This window comes from Apaloderma vittatum, unplaced genomic scaffold (genome assembly GCF_000703405.1).
Source record: "Apaloderma vittatum isolate BGI_N311 unplaced genomic scaffold, ASM70340v1 scaffold1337, whole genome shotgun sequence".
Lineage (NCBI taxonomy): Eukaryota > Metazoa > Chordata > Aves > Trogoniformes > Trogonidae > Apaloderma > Apaloderma vittatum.
Genome location: NW_009727637.1, coordinates 104057 through 126616, shown reverse-complemented (window position 1 = coordinate 126616; position 22560 = coordinate 104057). Strand labels below are relative to the sequence as shown.

At 37.9% G+C, this 22560-nt stretch overlaps 1 protein-coding gene across 1 annotated transcript in view; it reads right to left on the bottom strand.

Annotated features, from left to right (window-relative positions):
* ZNF385B (zinc finger protein 385B) overlaps nt 1–22560 on the bottom strand; it is a 53830-nt gene that overhangs the window by 6572 nt on the left and 24698 nt on the right. The window contains exon 3 of the mRNA XM_009873728.1: nt 17279–17441. Within this exon, the coding sequence (XP_009872030.1) occupies nt 17279–17441 (163 nt within the window). The remainder of the gene's footprint in view (nt 1–17278; nt 17442–22560) is intronic.

The window sequence follows — 22560 nt, the reverse complement described above, 5'->3', positions numbered from 1 at the left end:
GTCCCCAGCCCCTGCCCAGCCTCCAGCCCCTGACCTCGCTGGTCAAAGCAGCTGCAACCAATGGCAGCAGATTTTTATTTCTTTGCTTTTCCATCAAGCGTCTGTGGAGCGAGATCCTGAGCAATGGAGTAAGATCCATTTTACACAGGCCACCAATTACCATCAGAGAGTGATGGTTCTCCATCGGTGAATTTAAAAGATGATTGAGAAATGATAGATTTCATTTCCCACTTCTCCTCACTTAGCTGGCCACCAGCTGATGTAGTACATCAATTTTTAAAATATTCCCTAGATTTACAGTGTTTTCACTATTCATAATACAAAGCAATTCTGGAGTATATAATGCATAACGAGCTAACAAGAAAACTTCTAGAAAACTAGAGAGAAGTTACCAGCATCCAGCTGGGCTCAGTTCTGCCAGTATTGCAGCTTTTGGAAGGAACCTCAGTGCACATAATAATTCCATCATTTGGAAAGCTTCCTGACACAAATAAGCTCTTCATCCATGGGGATGTATAAGGAGAGACATACGCCCCTCTATGAATTAATGTCTCCTTCCACATTCTAAATGCTTAATGCAAAACATCTTCAAAGATCATAATTGTAAGGTTATTATACAGTTTAACTCCCACAGAAAGTACATGGAGCTAAGTGCATATTTGTCACTGCAGCGGGGCCAGAACTGGGTTTTCCTGGCTTCTAAAATCAGAAAATTGCACTTTTCCAAATGGGCTTTTGATAACAGCTTATTGTTTTCAATCCACAGAATTCAAAACAGCACTACTTACAGTTTTTTGTTTGAGACAGAAATGCCAAGTACTCAACTCCGCAAAGCACAGGAAATGCAAATCGTGTATATACAAAGCACAAAGACTAGTCTTTTATTTGTACTTATAGCACTAGAGCTACCAAATAATATCTCCATGCAGAAATCAGAAATGTAACTGTTAATGCCTGCATGCATGTACTTACTTCCAAACTGTAATCACCGTATAAAATACATGTGGTTGTTTAGATTCAGCTGTGGGATTATAGTCCTCTTGCTCTTTCTGAAGGCAAGTATAATTGAGAATAGGCTCAAATTTACCCTGATTTTCACATGGGCCAAACCCATGGAGCCCAAGAGAACTGGACCAAGACCAGTGAGTCCATCCTGCTCAGTACTCGGGACCCGCCGGCTCCTGCTGCCCAGCTCAGCTCAGCACAGCTGGAAGCAGGAGACCATGGCTGTGTCAGCCTCCTCCCAGAGTCAGGGTCAGGTTGAAATGCTCACCTTGCAACTCACGTGCAAGAGATTCATATAAAGCCTAACCCCTGCTGTTGCACTGTATCCGAGTATGTTCTTTTTCCCTATGTCATCTGTGTTAAATTCCTGTCTTTAAATTAAGTCTCCCTTTCCCTCAAGACTCCACAGAAGTAAATCAATGGTTCATTTCAAGTTCTTACTGAAGCCTGAATTTATTTTGAAATAGAGCCCAAGGAAAAAATAAAGCAAGCTAATTAAGTATTGCTTTGGGCTCAATAATATCAATGCTCTTGTCGCCTACTTACATTGTTTCAATTCTGCTTTGAAGTTGTTTTCACATATTTCTGGTTGTTTGCCTAGTGTTTGTGTCAGCACCATATTAAAAATCAAGACTTATTTATCTAATTAGCACTGCCTCATTTCAGCTGCACCTACCAAAGCCAGGTTAACACCCGACAGGCTCACACCGAACAGGTTCCAGCTTCCAATGCAAGACCAGCTGAAGTGATTTACCCAACTCGGCAGGTCGTGCAACTCTCCCTACCATTGCTATGGCATAATCTACAGGACCTACCTGTTAATGCCAAAATCCTAGTTCAGCTAAGCAAACGGGGCAAAAATGTTATAATAAAACTTCTTCTGACACTCAACCTGCATCTCTTTTCAGTTAATTTCTTTTCTCATGATCAACTGAATGTGAATGTTCTGCCCTGGCTCATAGTCCACTGATCAATGTAGTCCATGCAGAAAGCGAAAAGAGTATATTCTTTTTATCATCCTACCATTCCACTAAGCAATTTGGGCTATAACGCATATTTAAGTGAGTTCACTTCGTTTACTTTGTGATTTGCGTGAACTGTTTGCAATTTTATAATAGACATATAAATATATATATCTTTGCACATTATAAATTTGTGTATTAAAATGATGCTAAGCAGAGGTTCTAATCTGGATGTCATGACAAAAATCTACATGTTATTTTGAAGAGAAAAGTGACTTAAGATTCAGATCCTTAATTCAGAATTGAGATTCTTAATAAAAGTAAACCCAAAGAGAACTCTAAACCTCATGTATAAATCTAGAAATTCAAATGATAAAGGTTTTCTGTATCACTAATACTCATCTCTACTTACATACCACAATATGCCTATCTGCACAATTTTTTTCACTGAAGATACACAAAACACAACTTTACAACAAACATCTGTTTTGAAACAGCTTTTTCAAATAGCAACTGAAAATAAAGGATTATCCAAAGTAAAGATCCATGTGACACACTTGCAGGAACCCTTTCCAACACGTATGCTAAAAACTTTTAGATATGGAGTTCTGCTACGATTATTAACCTTACAAAACTGTCATGTGTGTTTTCTGCCTGTATGTAACAAATATAAAACCTGCTCTTACCATGACAGTGACAGAAGAAATAGCATTTCCATCGCTGAAACTATACAATTTGTATGCATGTGGTACAAAGCATAGCTTTACACCTGCCTGCCTCTCTTCTCTGCCAGAGGCTGGGACTGTTACCCACAACCTGTGCCAAAGGCCGAGCACACGGACAGACAGTGATGCCGGGACACAGAAAAGACTCCTCAAATGGTGCTGGCTGCCATGGAGGTGGCTGCCCATCAGCAAGAGACCCTGTCACAGAATCACAGAACGGTTTGGGTCAGAACGGACCCTAAAGACCATCTGGTTCCAAGCCCTTGCCGTGGGCAGGGACACCTTTCACTAGACCAGGCTGCTTAAAGCCCTGACCAATCTGGCCTTGAACATCCCAGGGAGGGGACATCCACAACCTCTCTGGGCAACCCGTTCCACACTTATAACCACTCCCTGCCAGCCTTCAGCTTCACACCTCTCCTTGTGCCAGGTCCTTCACTGCATCCTCCAGCTGCAGGCACTGAACAGCAGCTGGACACAAAGCACTTCCAGCATAAGGGCAGCACCGACATTGAGAAGCGGCCACTGCTGCTCTACACACCCTGCACCAAAGCCCTTGGAGATTTGCTTATTTCTCAACCTAGAAATGAGGATTTGTTTTTTTAATTCTTCCACCTGCTCGCACAAAAGAACATACTGCCAGCTCAGAAAAGAGCATAAATAGAAAATCTATTCTCTGCAGTCTAGATAGTTATTATTCTCCTTCATAAAGTTAACAAAATAGTAAATACTCATGCTCGTTTTCTTGAAAAACCTGAAGGGAAGAGCCACATAATTTTCAATGCAACCTCCAGCTTAAAACGGCTATATTAGGAGAAACAGCAACAAAATAATGTACTGCATAAACCTGATCACTGCATATTTACGAAGGTTACGCAACCAGTGAGCAGAACTGATGCGTGGTTAGGTACAAACCCTTTGGTGTGATCAGCCTCCTTTACGGTAGTACATTACAATACAATACCACTGAAAAGATGACTTTTTAAAACATGGACAGCCTGATGACCCTGAACACCTTCAACTTCTCTTCCTATGGTAACTAAAACCAAAAGTGACTTCTGAAAGGAAGAGTTTATGTTTCATTTATGGGTTACTAAACATGTGGTGCAGAAGATTGTCTTATGATAGCCTTGAGTTCACATAAATTGTGTTACAGTGAACTGGTATTAGTTTGAAATACTGATTTTGGAGAGTAAATGAGACTTGGAGGTAAAACAACCATATCTCCCAAACAAGCAGAGCTGTACTGAGTGAAACACATTTTCAGGTTCTCCCAATAATCCCAACAGCTCCAAATATGTCAATGAGTATTGGGCTGCGTTAAACAACCTTTGACGCATATTGTGATTACAGAACGGGAAGAGGAAATCAGAATTGATGGTTTGACAGAAAAATAAGGCAACCTGCAGGTGCAGTGATTTTCAGTCTAAGAGCAGAGGTGACAGCTGCAGACAGACAGGTATGAAATCACAGAAGAAACAGAAGAACCAGTCACCAACACAAGTACCAGTGTGGCAGCCAAACTTCTCACAAGCTTTTTTCTGTTTTTTGATCCATCACAGAGAAATTTACAGCGGTGAGAGTAACAGAGGTAAGTTTAGCTGCTGTTTGCAGAAAGCTCTTCACAATTAGGACCAGGAAAAGTGGGAAGCTATTTGAGAAGCTCATTTCAATGGTTGATGGGTGGTGGGTGAAAGCTAGGATCTTGAAAATACATTACAAAAGACATAAAAAGGTATGGAGAGCTTTGAAAGTGAAAGACATGAATTTAGAGAGAGAAAAGTCATCAGCTTTAGTTGTAACATGGAAATACTGTAACACAATTTGTAGCTTTTAAAACAAAAACATGAAAGTAGAGGATCACAGTCAAAGAGGTTGCAAGCCTGGCTGGAAGTAACTAAGAGAGATGGTAATAAACCACGACAAAATAAAATCAAGGTGAGAAAAACTCATTTAGCCACACTATGCTTGAAGCACTTGCCCAAACAAACCCTAGGATCTACCACAGTATACATGTCTGGGGCAGAGAGAAGGGACCCACAAGTCATCATATTGGAAAAAACCCTTTGCCCTGAAATAAAATATGGAGAAGAGCAGCACTGACTGAATGAACAGAAGGACAGGAAGGGTCTCTTTCAATATATTAACAGAAAAGGTACTGAATAGAAAGGTGGACAATACCTCCAGTAAGAAAAGCAAGTTTCAAAACATTGTTCTTCACAGAAAGTCTGCTGGCTCGAACTGCTATATAAAGGAATAAAGCACACACTTACACAATTAATTATTCATTTTAGGAAGAAAAAGATGAACATTACAAGTAATATATGCCATAAAGGCAATAGCAGGAAAGCAATTAAGTCACTAGTGGTCACAACCTTTACAGCATTTGTAAGCACGCTGTCCTGTATCTGAGAATCATTCAAAGAAACAACAAAGAGCATTAGATTATTTCTTGACACTCATTAAGACAGAGTTAGCTAACTTTGATAAGGGATTTCAAAATCTTTTTTGTTTTATTTCCACATTTGCTGAATAATGAGACTCTAATGGCTGTCAGACAAAATACCTACTTTCTCACCAGTTGTGCAGTCTACTGAGAAATGAGGCTGAAAAACCCGTAGGGCTCTGTTCTAGAAAAATTCCACTGCAAACCTACATGCAAATCAGACAGCACAGTGTATCTATTAACCATTTGATTACCTTTACTATTTTGTAAAATGTTTTTTCTTGCATTTCAGGCCTGTCTTGAAAACGGCTAGGTTTTCTATAACGAAAGGTTGTTACATGAAATAAATCTGTTTGACACATTCTAAAGAAAACCAATTTTGTTTCTATAGAAAGATGAGAAACAAATGGAAGCCATAAATATAAAGCTTTTCATCTCAAACACAAATGTGCACTGAAACAAGCTACAACGTATTTTCCTGAGACACTCAAGCTGCATCAAGAAACGTCTGGATGGCTTTGCAATATTGAGTGAACACTGCAGCTAGACTGATTATTTGATTAACTGCATCACTACTCTCCAACAGGCTGAGCCAAAGTATCTTTTTCATTTCGGAAGTATTGCTTGTTTGGCTATGGTACAACAGTGATGTTGATGCTGAATTTCTTACATATTTCATTTCTGATTTGGCATACCTAAGACTCCAAGGAATTTTCTTACAAAGGAATCTGTCGATTTTTCAGAGCACAAAAATATTTGCAACTGATCAGATTAAAGATGTAATGAATGTTACAAAGCTTTGAGTTTAAAATTTTGGATAGGTTTCGTTTTTGTGAAAGCAGACGGATGAGAGTCAGAAAATATTTAGAAGTACAGACAGTTCTGCAACTGCAAAACCTTGTCCTGCAAAATCTATTTCTGTACCTATCTGTGCAGTTCCTGAACAGAGAGTGACTGCTGGTCTGATTAGTGGGGTGTCTGAGATGATCCCATTATATCACTTAGAATTTTAGTCACTTCCTTGCACAGTTGGGGATTCTCAAGGAATTGGTTTTGGTTGATGGGCTGGTGGTTTTAGGTCTGTTTTACAGATCAAGACCAAGAAAAATCCATGAACATTCACCAAGGCGGGGAAAAAGACAAAAAAAAAAAAGAAAATAAAAAAGGCATTTCTAAAATCTCTAATATTTCAACATAATGCAATTTCTCTGTCCAAAAGGAAGAAGAACAAGAAGGGTTGATTCTGCACTGTTAGCCAAAACGCAGGGGAGTACGTACTCTGTGTGGAGCAAACAAATTCCTAACCCTTACTCAAAACAATTTGTGTCATGTCTCTATTTCACCTGTCTTCAACTGTGCTTCATCACAGAATACAGGTTTCATCAAACTTCTCTTTCTTTCCCTCATTTGAAAAGAGATTAATACAACTTCTGCCCTCCACCCTCACTTTTACAAACACAAATTCAGAGCAATTTCCCAGTGTACACTGCTGATGTCCAATTTCTCAGTTGCACCCCTGTCACAGCAGGTTGGGAAAATTTTCACTAGAGGTTTGTTGATAAAACTCAGCAGTGCTACGCTGCCAGCAGTTGAAAACAAGGTAGATCTAACCAGGGGACACATAACAACACACAGCAAGGGTGGATGTTAATTTAATGAGTACCCATAAAGTGAGACTACGCAAAAGCTTAGTCTTCCTGAGTTCTCTTGTATGTCTAGGCAAATTCACTTTATCTTAACCTCCCATCTTTCTGAGCTATGCCAGTCTGTACTGGCTGAAATAGAAAAATTCAAGAGGTGGAAAATTATAACACAGTTTGAGCAAAGTTTGACTATAGCATAAGACCTATTGTTACAAAATGTGACTCCCATCTGGGTGAAAATAAATGTTTTTGCTGGTTAAACTCATCTTTTTTCTGACAACAGACATCTATTATTTTGTAAATATTTTATACTCCCATTACAGGCTCTGCCACATTTATTTTAGAGGTCCTGGAATGTAAACCTTCCACAGTACTGCATTATCTTTTTAACATTTTAATAATGTAGGAATGTTTGGAAAAATAATATTCGAAGATTATAACAAACATACTGCATTCTGCACAGACATCCTTCAAGTCTGCTTAAAAATGTCTTGGTTCATCTCCTCAACTACAAAAATAATGTTGCCTCCTCCATCTATGAATCTGAAATATAGTACTAGAAACACATTTCACTTGCCGTTTGTGCAAAAAAAAAAAAAATCTTAAAATTCTACCCATAGCTGCTAAAGTGCTTTGGAACTTAATACAAAATTTATGTGTGTCTAAATAAATGAATCAAGAAGAACTGACAATCTTCATGCAGGTACATTCTCACGGGCCTGTGTCTGAACTACTTATCCAGTACTTGCCCAGGCAGAACTGCCACTGAAGCCAACTCTGAAACACTCATCTTCATTTCAGCTAAATGACATCTGTAATTGTGCATTCTCACCAACTTCTTTGGCAGGTCTGCCTGAGGACTGAGAGTGTTTAGTCATGCCCTCAAGATCTGACAGAAAACTGCATTTCAAATATAACTTGCCTACCAGACACCAAAATAGAAGGAAATAATACGTAACCTATTGTTTGTAGATATAATTTCTGCGTTGTAGGAAATGCAGCATATTTCTCATAACAAGTCGACAATGCAGCAGCTGCAGAATTAAGGCTGGAAGGATGATAAAGGAAGATTTTTCAAAAGACCTATTTAAATGTCTGATGTACCAGCCATGGACATTTTTGCTTTTGTTTGTGATTCAGGATTTCTGAACAATTCTGTATCAAAACCAACTCATCAACTTCTTGGTCTCACAATTGCCTGCCATTCCCTAGCAACATGCATTCTTCCTTGTGTTCTAAACGCTGCTTGCATTTATGCTACAAAAAAGAAATAGGAGTAAAAATAACATTTTTCCAAAAAAACCCCAAATCAAACCACATTATTGATTGTGTGGGAGTTGTTGCTAGACCAGCTTGTACTCTCAGAGGTCTTATCCTTTACGTAAATAGTTGCTGAGAAATACAGAAAAAAGCCACCAACAAGATTGTTTTCCCCAATTGTTAAGTACTCATTTTCCAGAAAAAAAGGTTAAGAATCAGAACATTTATCTCATTTAGGGGCAAAATGAAAGCACTCTGAAGCAACAGCATTTGGCCTGACCTACTCTTTTACATTTGGAAACTAAATTCACTCAAAGGTTGAGAGAAAAGGAGGAAATTTAACTCAAATTTTACAGAATCAACACAACCTTTAACTTTGGCACAATCAGACACAGAACTTCATTCAGCTACCCTCTGTATGAGTAATGGCCTGTATTCAGTTATTTATTCTCTGATTAAGTGAGAAAACTATATGTCTGGCTTGAAAAGAATGGCCTTACTTCTTTAGCAATATATGCCTTTAATAAGCTTTTTGAAAGTATTAGAACAGATAAAGCTGTTCCTCCACTCAGGCTTGTTAAAAAAAGTAACAAAACCAGCAGCTGTCTTTCTTGGGAGTTTTCCATTCTAATGGATTTAAAGGGCTAATTTCAGTTTGGTGCAAATAAAAATAACTTGCACTGATTTGAATTTCTTAGTCATCTAAAAACAAACCTAGGGCTTGGTTCACAAATTAATTTCTTCTTCAGCAAACAATACTGTCATTCATCATCAAAATAATAACCATCTTAAAGTGACAGAAGGGGATATTTTATTTGTCTCATCTGCAATTTTTACGAAATCTCATTGAAAAACCCTCATATATTAGGAAACTTCTGGATGATCTTTCTTCCTAATAGAAAATTGCAAAGCAGATGAGGGACACAGGTACTTCAGTTTCAACTCCCTTTTTGCCAGCTACTTTGTTTTAGTGTCCCACTTTCTTCCCTTCTCCATTTCCTTATCCGAAAACTCAAGAACTCTTGTAATAGTACGTTGTGAACACAACGATGACTAAAGAATGATGTGATATGTAACAGTTCTGGTAGTGCCATCTCTCTGGTATTATTTCCTCTACAGAAGTATACATACATGCATTCGCTAGTAATATTTGATATTCCGTATTAATCTTATTGCCTTATTATCATTCCATTATCATCATCATCCTACTCAAAAAAATCTTTGGATGTTTAATAGGCACATCATTAGTAGAACAAACAGTAAAAACAGATGCTTGATTTCACAATATAAAAACAGGTGCTGAAAGATTAAATGTATATAAATGGATTCTTTAAATGACCACATACATCTAGCTAAAAAAAAGACAAACAGTAGCTGAGAGCATCCCTAACTTTTCTCCTGCTGTCCAGCAACAGTACTAGAGTCAATTTTGCTTGGCCCAATGCCTACTGTTACCTTTCCCCAATGTAAGAAAAATTTGGCATAATTTTAAGGATGCTATTGAAAAAAATATGCACTGAAATTCCAGTTTTTAGAACTGGAATAAGTCAAAGTAATACCGGTACTCAGTTTTAACAATATAGGACACACAAATGCTCAAGCACAGAGCAGAGCACCCAAAAAAAGTCTTATTTCATCTTTCAATACATTTATTGATGCAGAGCTTCTGCTTAAATTACTGCAGGAAAAAAAGCATACTGTTTCTTCAAAACAAAATCCTGCTTGCATGCATTTCTGATTGATACAATAACTAGAGAAAAAAAAAAGATCGACCTTTTTCAATTTGAACAGGAACTGCAAAAGCTCATCAATGAAACTGTGTCAGCTGCAGAGCTTATTTTTCAGTTAATGGCACCTATAATCAGTTTTCAATAGCAGTGCAGAATTTGATATGTGCCAGTTAGTATTATTACAGGCAGACTGAAGAAACACTTGAAGACTTCCAGGACCTCCCAGGAGCTTATCAAAATCAAAATGTGCAGAATGACTGCTCTTCCTTTCAGGTTAGAAGACACACACGGAAAGACGGGGCTTAAATATGCACTTTTGAAAAGTATGAACAGCAGGAGCGACAGGGAAGAAAGTGTTTAAAGGTCCAACATATTATAATGATTTCCTGTTAACAGACTTCGATTTGCTAATTATCCTTTTGGCTAACCTTTCATCCTAAGAGCATAAACCAAACAGCAACTTCCTGAAACAGCTGCTGGAACAACCCACGAGAAAACACCTGGAAGTCATCCACTCCTAAATGCAGTGCAGGTGTTACATATCCCACTGACAGCACATTTTACATATCAATACTGAACATACAATGCTCATGTAAATACACACATGATACTCGCAACAGTGTATGTGATGCATTTATGAGGATTTATTAATTGTATTTTATACCATCAACTACAAAAGCCCTGTAGCCAAGCAGCAAATTCTATACTATGCCTTCACCTCTGTCTTGGGGACAGAGCTTCAACAGGCAGCAATAGAGAGTGGCCTTGAAATGGCTATGAAATACTGAAGGAAAAGAGAACAAAATTTAACATTCTCAGAGGGTTTAATGAAAAAGTGCCCTTGAAATGACTCTCCTTGGTGGATGAACCCAATTGAATTGATTACTTAGTTGACCATAAACTAGTGCCTGGATGTATCACAGTTCAGCTGTGGAAGCTGCAGTCTCTATCTCCCAGCTTTTTCTGAAGGATTATTTTAAAAAAAATGGAGCTATGTAAACAAGCCATTCCTTTAAAATGAACAGAAAACAAGGAGATAAATGGAAATAAACGTTAAGGGGAAGAGAAATTTTGTTAAGAAAGCTGGTATCATTTTTAGGATTATTCCAAATACACAGATGCATATGGAAGAGTTCATAATTTCAGTATTGGTAGAAATATTTTTGAAATAATCAATGAAAGCAACACGACTAAAGGAGTGTCCTGGTGGTGGACTTGTGAAATAGAAACTGAGCCCTCTCGTGGGACGTGACACTTCGTTGGTAGTTGATGAATAAACAGCACTGGTAATTGAGACACTGGAGAAATACAACCCACTGTAATCTTCCTAAGTAAATGTGATTCAACATGTTACACTCTAGAAACAAAAGGAAAGAAAACGCAGTTTTGTTGTCAAAGCACCCACAGAAAGCCCTTAATGAAGTAAAACCAACAGACAAGACCTCAAGGTGAATTTTTCTAAGGTCTGACAAAGCTTGGAGTTGCCTGTCCTGTCCAATAAGCAAACTAATTACTATATACCTACATGACTTCAAGTAGCATTTATTAGGTCCATCAACACGTCTAGGCTATTTTCAAAATGCGAGCTAGCCCGTTCAGTGTCAGACACTGTACCACACTGTAGCATGAAAACATTCCACAGAACGTCAGCTGGTTTTAGTTATAGAGCTGTAATGTCTGACATAACTCTTAGAGAACTCGCTTAGAATTGAGAAGCTGGCAAACAACTTTCCAGTCACATTGCTTTCCTGCTGTCCTTGCTGTACACAGCAGAACAGCACAGGACTGCTCTTGTGCGGGGATATCATCAGCGTGACCCTGTGAATTGCTTGTTGAGCTGCCCTGAGGCACAGCTACAGAAAAAAGCAGTAGTAAGAGGGGTCACGATTTGAAATAGGGTCTAGTATTTGGCCTAGTTAGGTGGGTAAAGTCACTCTTTACTGTATCAGTTGGAACAAAAAGGATTTCTCATAGAGCTTTCAAAGACCTTATTTGTATCGACTAGTCCCACGTAGCAGAGCCTTCTGCTCGTTTGAACGAGGACTGAACTTGCAATCCCCATACCTATCATTTCACAAACAGCTCTCACTCGCACAAAGGAAACAGGGCATATACTGAATGGATCAAAGACAGGAAAAAAAAAATCTTACCTTTATAATCTGAACCCTAGTTTTGACTCTTTTGAGTAGTTCAAAACAGTTGCATTCCTGATTTTTATATCAAAGCAAAATGCAAAGAAGGTGATACCACATCATCCATCTGCTTCATTTTGAACTATTTATTTTGATTTGGAAGCATGATCAAAGAATTTCTCTTTGCTTGATAAGTAAGCAGGGACATTTCAATTCAGTTATTATCATATCCATTCCTAAAGGACTCATCACTGTAAGCATCTAGATTATGCTAACTTGGGATCACAGACTCGGTCTTCTGTTGCATTCTCAGAGCTATATTTAAAACATACTCTAAATAATCTAAACTGTGTTATATACTGGTTGCTACCCTGCCCTGTTCTCAAGCAATGCTATACATATATGTCATATATATATGTATACTTCTGTGTGAAGTCATCTTGAAAAACTGGGGCTTCCATAGGGAGGCAAGGGAATCTTTCTGCCTGCGTTGGTCTTGCACGGCAAGGTTTTGATACTGGGGAGGAGGGGGAGATCTACAGAGGTGGCTTCAGTAAAAAGCTGCTGGAAGCTGCCCCCATGTCTGAAAGAGCCAATGCCAGCTAGCTCCATGATGGACCCTCTGCTGACCAAGGCTGAGCCCATCAGTGATGGTGGTAACACCTCTATGATATTTATGAAGAGGAAAAAAGTTACTGCATAAAAGCAACTGCAGTCAGAGAAAGGAGTGAGAATACGTAAGAGAAACAACTTTGCGGACACCAAGGTCAGTCAGTGAAGAAGGATGGGGAGGAGATGCTCTAGGCACCTGAGCAGAGATTCCCCTGAAGCCCACGGTGAGGCAAGCTGTCCCTCTGCAGCTCACGGAAGACCCCGTGCCAGAGCAGGTGGATGCCTGAAGGAGGCTGTGACCATGTGGCAGCCCACTCCAGAGCAGGCTCATTGCAGAATCTGTGGCCTTGCGGAGGGAGGAGCCCATGCTGGAGTAGGTTTTCTGGCAGGACTTGTAACCCCTTGAGTGACTCGCATTGGAGCAGTCTGTTCCTGAGGGACTGCACCCCACAAAAGGGACCCACACTGTAGCAGTTCGTGAAGAACTGCACCCCATGGGATGGACTTACATTGGAGAAGTTCATGCAAGACTGTCTCCCGTGGGAGGGACCCCACACTGGAGCAGGGGTAGAGTATGAGGAGTCCTCTCCCTGTGGAAGAAGGAGCGGCAGAAACTGTTTGCTGAGTGATCTAACTGCAATCCTCATTCCTCATCCCACTGTGTCACTGGGGGAGAGGAGGTAGAGAAAATTGGGAGTGAAGTTGAGCCTGGGAACAAGGAAAGGTTAGGAGGAAGGTGTTCCAAGGTTTACTTTTTATTTCTCATTACCCTACTCCAATTTGACTAGTAGTAAATAAAGTTAATTTTTCCCCAAGTCTATTTTGCCCATAACGGTAATGGGTGAGTGATCTCCCCCTGTCTTTATCCTGACCCTCGAGCCTTTCGTTGAACTTTGTTTTCTCTGGCCACCTGAGGAGAGGGAGTCATAGAGTAGCTTTGGTGGGCACCTGACCTCCAGTCAGGGTCACCCCACCACAGCCCCACATGAAAGTAAGCTCCCAGTGCTGTTAACTGCTGTTCTATAACCATGGCTCAAAGCAGCTACAGAAAAACTTGTGGTGTCAGTGGTGATTTTCTAGCATATGAAACTGCTCCATAGTTATTACTAGACTTTTCCTGGGTAATTAGAGAAACTGTGTGGGAGACAGGTTATGAAAGGGTCCCCTGTGAACACCTCCAATCTGCAAATATACATCAGGACAGGCAGACATGACCCAAGAAGTGGAGGAAAAACAACCCTGTCACACCTAATCTGTGGTATTTTCTTCCTGTCTGCAGGAAGAGTGACCAAAATAGGATGGTGGTACTTGCAAGCACCAATAAACAATACTTTTCTAAATGGTTAAGAGCTGTGTGCTTAGAAAATGAGATCACATAGTAGTCTAATCATGTTAGCATGCAAAACTCGTGCAATCCAATCCATGAATATCCATTTACCTAAGGCTGCAACCAGTGGTATGGTAGTATAGTAGCATTACAGTAATATGGCTTTACCGTTACATATCTGCTGATCAATCTACAGAAGTAATTTCTGAGTCATAATGTGTCATTAACATCAGCAGGGAAGACCACTCTCTCTCAACTTGGGCATCTTCATGCTCAGATCGAGTTCCAGAATCATTCCTTCCCATCCAGCTGAGGCCACTTCTGTCTGCAGGAGTTTTTTCTGGAAACTTCCCAAAACACTTTAAAGATCAATTTAATTTATGCAGGTCTACCAGCAGCCACACTTCTAAAGTTGAAAGGAACAGCTGTAGAGAGACCACTGCATCATCAGTTTTGAAAAATATGGACTAGATGAATCTGGCTTTTGCCTTTCATAGATTCATCACTGAGCTAACATTTGAATTATTTTTCCTTGTACTACTGCATTAGTAACTTCTGACAAATCAGTATTTTGGATCTCACGCTCTGCCTGATCCACAGAATACACTGTTCTGTACCAAACTTAATTTGACATTTTAGTTCAATACACAGAAACTGTCCAGTCTGGAGAACTCCGCATCATTCATCATTATGTCACTCAAACTGACAGCACATCAAAAAAACTGCTAGTCATGCCTGTTGTGTCCTTTTATTAGTAGGTCTACCTAAGAGAATAGTAAATTCAGTCTACTATAATACTCTCTACTCACTGTGCACTAATACTAGTAGAAGCATGGTGGATAACAAAGGAACACAAGAACATAAAACTGTCTTCTCTGCTTACCTTTCCATTCTCCTCTTCCATACTCAAAAAAAAGGACATCAGGAATAACTTATTTTTCGTTTGATATTCCTCGGGAACTTAGCAATTCTCCAATGTACAATAGTTAAACAACAGCTCCACAAGCAGTAGATTTTAATTACCTTCCTTGATTCCATTTATTCCTTTATATCCATTTATATCTTCTGTCCTTCTAACACAATTTTTTCAGACCTGCACCACACATATGCACTCTCAAATACCCTGTCCTGAAGGCAAACATAGTGTCCGGCCAGTCAGAGCTCACATGGGAGCATCTCCCACGATGGGTGGTAAGTTAAGGCTTCTCTTCTACCAAGGTGTCAATTTTCACCAAACTTATAGGAGCTTCATTAAAACCTCTTGAACTCATTAATTTTTTGATACTAGGCAATATAGTCAACGTTGTGAAGACAGAGCCAGAGAATAACAGAGATAAGGATAGATGATGTGACCGAAAGGCTCATTTCCCCTGGAAATCAGGATAAAAAAACCCAATACCATGAATATATACATAAATGGAAACTCTTAGTATTAGAAATCTTTTAAGGAAAACTCAAATATACCTACACAATTAATCTATACTAATAATCAATTTTTCAGAGAATGAAAGCTGTGTTAAAATACTCAGGAAAAATGGTATCAGTTAATTTGCTCCAAGGCAAAAACCCACAACCCACCACTGATTCCCAGAATCAACACAGTGACTGCTCTATCTGCAATAAGCATTATGTTAAAGAGCTAAACATACATTAAAGAACAGATGAACAATAGCCTCTGTAAAGAAAAGCAGAGCCGAACAAAATTATGTTTTGGTTTTTAAGTCCACAGACTGGTAAAATCACAATCTGCACCTCTGTGATCAGCATTCCCCGCATACATGGAGAATTTGCCTCTCCAGGTTCGGGTTTTTCTCCTCCCAAACATCCCATCCGCGATCTCTTGTAGAGCAGCAACAGACTCTGAGGAGCCTCCCCTCCACAGAGAATCTCACTGTTCTCTTAATGGGAAGAAAATGTTTAACTAAACCATTCTTAATGTAGAAACACTTGCAGTGGTATAATCCAACAGACACAGATGGTAATCTGTCTAATCTGTGTGGAGTAATTAATAGCACAAAACAACACACTGTCAAAACAGGGCAATATAAAAATATCAAGAGCAGGTTTCCCTTGTCATTGGTTAGATTACTTTATGAAAATCTGAATGTAGAGGTGTGAATGATTTTAGGTACATTGCACAGAGAAGAAGAAAATTAAGTCGGGGACAGAACTGTCTGGCAAAGAAAACACACGACAGATCCAGACTTAGGGAAGAGATGATGGAGTTTGTAAAAGATGCTGAAACTTTCCTTATCTAGTCCTCGGCCTTTGGCATAGGCAGGGGAGGGCACTATACAATTACATTACCCCCGAATGCATTCTTAATGTATCAAATCCTTTCAAATTTTAAGTGATCTCTTACTTAAGCAGTTGTCTCAGTTCTTACAGTGTACATCTCAAGCAGTAAGCTGTTTTAACCAAAGTTACTTTTGATATTTTAGACTAAAACATTTAACAAATATTTTAAATTTCTTTCCATCTGTTAGAACACACTTTATTTAGATCAATGTTAGTTTGCTACTATTTTATAGTAACACAGTTTTGCTAGAATCAATCCAAAATCCAGAAAAAGATGGTTTTAGTACTGCTGTGAAGAGTGCAGTATGACAAATAATCACTGATATGGATTTTTTTATTTTTTTTTTAGTGTGTGTGTCAGGAAACTGTCATTCACTTCATATCATCTGAGTCAAGCTCAGGTCTGGTGAAGAGGGTAATAAATGGCTCCCAATGCAGAAGTAGATCTATCAGAAGAAGTCTATTAGACCAACAGTTTGATAACCCACAGTATGTGCTTTCTCCTGGTTAACAAGTGAAGTATTTCAGAGTGTCAGCAAGTTCAGGAAATTCTCCTGCTTCATTCAGTAACACAACACTGACAGAGCAGGGACAGACTCAAGCAGCTCTACTGTAATTAGCATTATTGATCATCCTCAGATTACTAATATGGAAAGGAAAAAAAAAAGAAAAGAAGTGATGTTGAAGCACTAATGAGCTCTGAAGTCAGGAGATATCCAGGCCATGAGGCTTCACTACATGTCTGTAGGTGTGTTTTCCTGTTCGAGCAATATTATCTTACTCAGCAAGGAAAAATTTCTGACAAAGGTTTCTTATGCTTCAGTCAAATACATACATATCAGACCCCTCCACCCACTTCCATCCATTAATACTGTCATATGAACAGCAGCCATACTTTACAGGAGTAAATTTCACAAGTTTAAAAAAAGTAGGCTTTAGCATTGAGGGACACCAGCTGTTTCACAGATGTGAAAAAGCACTTTGATAATATCAAAACCAACCAATTCTGTACAAGGAACTAGAGTAGACAGTTTAGAAAACTCAAGTCATGGATCACCATCATGCAACCAGATTCTCTCATACAAACATCCAAAAAGAAGAAAATAAAGAATGTATAGAACAAAAAGTTTCCATTGACCTGATTTGTCAGAGATGTTGGTTGTGACTGGCGCGGTGGAGCAGCTTGTGTTAGCCTTTGCGCTGTCCTTGGAAGAACCAACTTTGGGTTTATTTTTCGTTGCCTCTAGTGCTTTGACCTTCTTGGCATGTTTACTTCCTTTGTAGTGGGCCTCGGCCTGGCTCTACAAAGGAGAACAAATCAGGTTCACTTTTTTCTCTACTTCTATATAACACCAGGGATGACAAGGCAGAAAATTGTCACTTTCAATAGCAGGCACCTTATTATTTCACCTAGAAAATTTTAGTAGGTTTATACTGAGTTTTCCTAGATGTAAGTTCTTATATATTCAGATGATGGGATTTTAATGAATGGCACGTGTTTTCAGTAACTTGGAAAAAGAGCCTTCAAGATCACACAAAGCTCTGTCAGTCCTAATATAATTCTTTGTTTTCGCAGTGCTTAAAGATTTAAAGCACTATACAAATGTAAACACATGCTACTGCAAAAGATGCTATTCAGTTTTCATGTACTGCTCGCTAGTCTTTATTGCATGTAGTTGGAAAGACGTACCATGCCGTAACATGATTAAATAATCCATTTTTCCTTCTGCTTTATCTACTACAAAAGTCATAAAGTATTTTCATCATTACATTAACAGCAACTGAAATAGGCATTAATAACATTATGACGTCACTATTAGAACAAGTAAGAAGGGTTAAAACAAAGAAACACTGTACCTATAATCTTCAGTAGACCCAAGTAAAACAGAAAACCAAATCAGTGTTGATTGTTTTATAAATTGCCTTGAATAATTTTTTTCTGAAGTCTAAGCAAATTGGAATCCAGGTTTCCAGAGATTATAAAAATTGGACAGGAAGGAGAACAGCTTGCACCTTTTTCTATTTTTTTTTCCCTTTTTTAATTTTTTTTTTTGCTACAGCGCTTTATATGTGATGTACTCCTCTTGGCCTGTCCAAAGAGAACAGTAGAAACATGTACTGAGATGCAATGTTTACTTCACCTTTGTCTTAAAACTATCTTTAGAAATTAGGTCAGTATTTCTGAAGTTGCACAGCTAAAACGAGACATAAATAAATGCCTGTTTTTTCAGTGATTTTGAGTCCCCATTATTGTTCCTTACTCTATATAACCAGCTGCTGTGACAAATCAGGCCACTTTGTTAGGTGCAAAACTAAGAAACTACATGCCTAATGCAAACTTGAAAGCTTGGAAATTTCAGCTAATGAATTTAAGCTTTTTTCTGGACTTAAATAAATTTACAAAATTGGGTAAGAATCATAATTTTATACTAAACACAATCTACCTTCATAACATTAGACTATTCAGCAATAGCTTTGTGTTACTAGTATTTCAAACCAATTTTTAAATTTTTAAGAAAATTATTTCAGACATACTACTAGGTGCCTCTATTGAAGGTTACATATCAACTAAAGAAGTTAATATAGTAATTTTTTCTTTCAAAGTAAAATACTCAGAGAAAGCATGCTTCATGTAACCAGATGACCACACTTTGGCACCTGGCATATAAAATCATCAGTGCAAGTAAACTTTTACTATGTCCATGCAAAAACACATTCTCTCTCTTCAGTTGAGTAGGACTATTGTATTCCAGTTCACTCTGTTAAATGAAGTGAGCCATGAAACAAGTCACGTGCTTTTTATAAAAAGCAACTATAACATCTAAGACATTTGAATTCCATAAAAAGTGCTGCCATAATGAGGAAAGCCATCTTAAGATCAATAGAAATAGGCATTACAATACAGTCACCTTGGGACAGCATGTAATTATAGTTTTATCATTTGGCAGAGTGTAAGTGAAGAGCAGAAACAGCTGGAGCAGACGAGAGAATAGGCAGTATGCTCTCACAAAAATTGTATGCAGTGTTAAAACTGATGGAGAACTAGAGCTAAAATAGAAGAGTGATGTTCGTATACACTGAAGCTTCTTCAGGGAATATATGTCCTGTGAAAGACAATGCTTTCCACCTCAAAATGAGAGTGTATGGGAAACGTTGTGGCTGCATCTTCTCTTTTACAGGAGATTTCAGCAAGCAAGCATTCAGTAAGAAAGGCTGCTAGAGAAGTTTTACATAAAATTGAGATTTTAAAAAAAGCTTTATTACAAAAACAGTAGAGTCTAGTCATCAGCTGCTATTAAACTTCTTGATTTCAAAGCATTTGAAATATTAATACATGTACAAACACAATTTAAGGATTATAAAGAAACAACTGAACAGCTACATCATTACGACTACGCACACTACTTAAAGGGACACTTGTCAACTTCTAGGTTGGGCCTCTTCAGCTCTGAATGTGGGTAGAGGAGCACACATGTCTTTGCACCGTTATGTCCATGGGTGTTACACAGGCACAGGAGTCTCACCTTGCCTCTCTCCACCCTTGCTGGGCTTTGTTTCTCTTAAGCTTTGCTGTTGCTACATGAGGCACTAGAAGGAGTGTTTGTCACCACAAAATTAAATAAACTAGTCACATGCTACAGCATACAAAAAGCGAAGCTAAAATTTGAGGTGTATATACAGCCTTTCCCTTCCAATACTTTTGACTTTAAATATTAGCAAGTTCAAGATTTTCCACTCAAGCATTCTCAAGTTGATGATGTCCCTTTAAATATTTGAAGTCTATGCTCTGCGCATATGTGAGCTGTTGATAGGATCATATGCTGCCTGAGGCTAAAGCTATAACATGAGACAGAAGTGCACTCAAGAGAAAGACTTAGTAAGTCAATTCCTTGATAATAAGCCTTTCTGCTGATATTTGCAATAATAATGCCTGCAATATCAGTAATAACCTACTACAGTCTTTGATTCCCTTCATTCAGTCCTCATACAGTATACATGAGACCTGTTGAGAACAAGCCCAGGCAGAGTTAAAATTGAGATTTCCATAAGCACAAGCAAAGCCTCATCTAAACATGGTGAATGGACTCATTTTTAAGTTTTGCAATTATTAAAAACTTTTTTATTATCAAATTTGTAGTCATATATTATAAGGGCAAAAGGTATGGTTATGACCACCTGTTTGAACTAGTCCATATTCCTTCTGGGAAAAAAAATAATTGTCCAGCCTTGATTTTAAAGTAGGTAGGGATGAAAAATCTACTTCTCGTAAATTGATTCAGTGTTTCACTTAAGTACATATTATTTTTTTCTACACCAAATTTGTCTAGTTTCAACTAGCAGTGGTTGGATTTTGTTAAACCTTTGTTTTTCAGTCTCTTTCAACACATGATCTTTAAGGATCCTTCCAACTCAATGCATTCAATGAGTCTATGACCCATGAGTAGCAACACAGATACTATTTTCAAACACAGAGGAGTATTGCTTGACGTACTGAAGCAATGTTTCCTAGCCACCTAAGCCCTATTTTCTAACCCTTTCAGATAAACCTGAAGTTCAGACTTTGCTTATTATCCACTATGGGATAAATAATTTGATTCAGTCGCCTTCTGGAAAGTGAAGTGCAGTATCAACATGGAACTGTGATCCATGGAACTGTGCTACAAAAAGCATTGGAGTTTTCTGGAGTCAAAGTAAGCAAAAAAAAAAAAGAACAGCTGGGGGAATCTGAAACTAGAACACAAGCTCTGATTACTGATTATACCAATTATTCATGTCTTGATCACTACTAAACTTAGTTTTACAAAATATTTGCACACTGAAGACAAAAATATTTGATCCAAGTCCTACTTAAAACTTGTTTCTGACACAAATACAGCAAGAGAGTACAGGCTATGAGCTTTGCAACTTACACCGTTGAAATACTAAACATATCCTTGAAATAACCCATATTATATACAATTTTCATTTTTAGTTAGGACAAGAAGCTGAACATTTATTTTCATTTGCTTTGATAATCCAAAGGAAGTTCTGTACACACAAGTTTTAAAAGTCACATGTATCAAAGAAAGATAACTTACCAGTTTTGATAAAAAACCTTAATAATACATAAAATGAAATTAAGAGTAAATATATTAGGGATGCAATATTTTTAATGGATACTGAATGTACTTCTTGATAATCATCAACATTAACTAAAGTAAGTACAAGTGCAAAGTCCACATCATGGAAACAATACTTGAAAACCTAAAGTTAATAAAAGCCAAAATAAAGATATGTAACCTTAATGAATCTCTTCATACTCATTTACCATAATGCTTTTCAATTGCAGAATAATTTATTCCAGTGTAGAGGGCTGAATTGACTGTAGGGATGAGTCAATTCTATAGTAAAATAATTTCTGTGTGCCACAATTCAGTATTATTAGAATATTTAATTTTTTATTTCAAAAATATTAAGTTAAATTTATTGCTTATATAATCAAAATTAAATTTCACCACTGAATTTCTATTATTATTTTTATAATTTTAAAATTAAATGCTTACTAGGTTAATGAGGACACTTGTTGAAAAAGCGGAATATGAAAATATTTCATATGAAAGAACTCCCTAATTAAAAAAGAAATCTAATTTCCACCTGCTTCTAAAACTAACTGTGACCTACTGGCTTGATATGTACACATTGTGACATTTTAAAATTGAATCTGGAATCCCCTTGCTTATTGGAAAGTATCTAAAGTCACAGAATCACAGAATGTTAGGGATTGGAAGGAACCTCAAAAAACTGTTTAGTCCAACCCCAAGTCCTGGAAAAGCAAAAGCCCTCAGCTGCAATAAATGTGACCTTACATACCAGAATGTAAAAAATACCTTTGTCCTGACAGGTCATATAGCACAAAAAGTGTTTATGCATTTGCGTGGCATTACCTTTAAAACATTGAATACCTGCCTAAACCTTTAGAAGATCATGGCTTAGCAAAAAGTAGTATTTGGAATTCAGTTGCACATAATGAAGAATATTATTGATACACAAATAAATGTGAATATCAGTAGCATACTACAGTGCTTCAAATAAGCTTGGTACCTTTGCATAAATTTAAATACATGTATATCCATACATGTGTGTATATATAGAAAGATCACATGGGTTCATTGATAGTGGCATTACCTTTAAGAAAATTTAGATATTCAGGTAAGACTGTGGTACAAAAGATTACAGAAAATTATCCCCGTCAGCAGCAATGACTGACAGTATATTTGAAATCAGCACTATTCATTTTGACAGTTCACAAGTGACTGAGATTTAGAATCTATTTGGTGTGTGAATGACTAATTAACTAAATTTATTACTCCATAAAGAGACGAAATATTAACCTACCAGATCCCTTCAATGACAACCCAATATAAAGTTTGACTGAGCCTA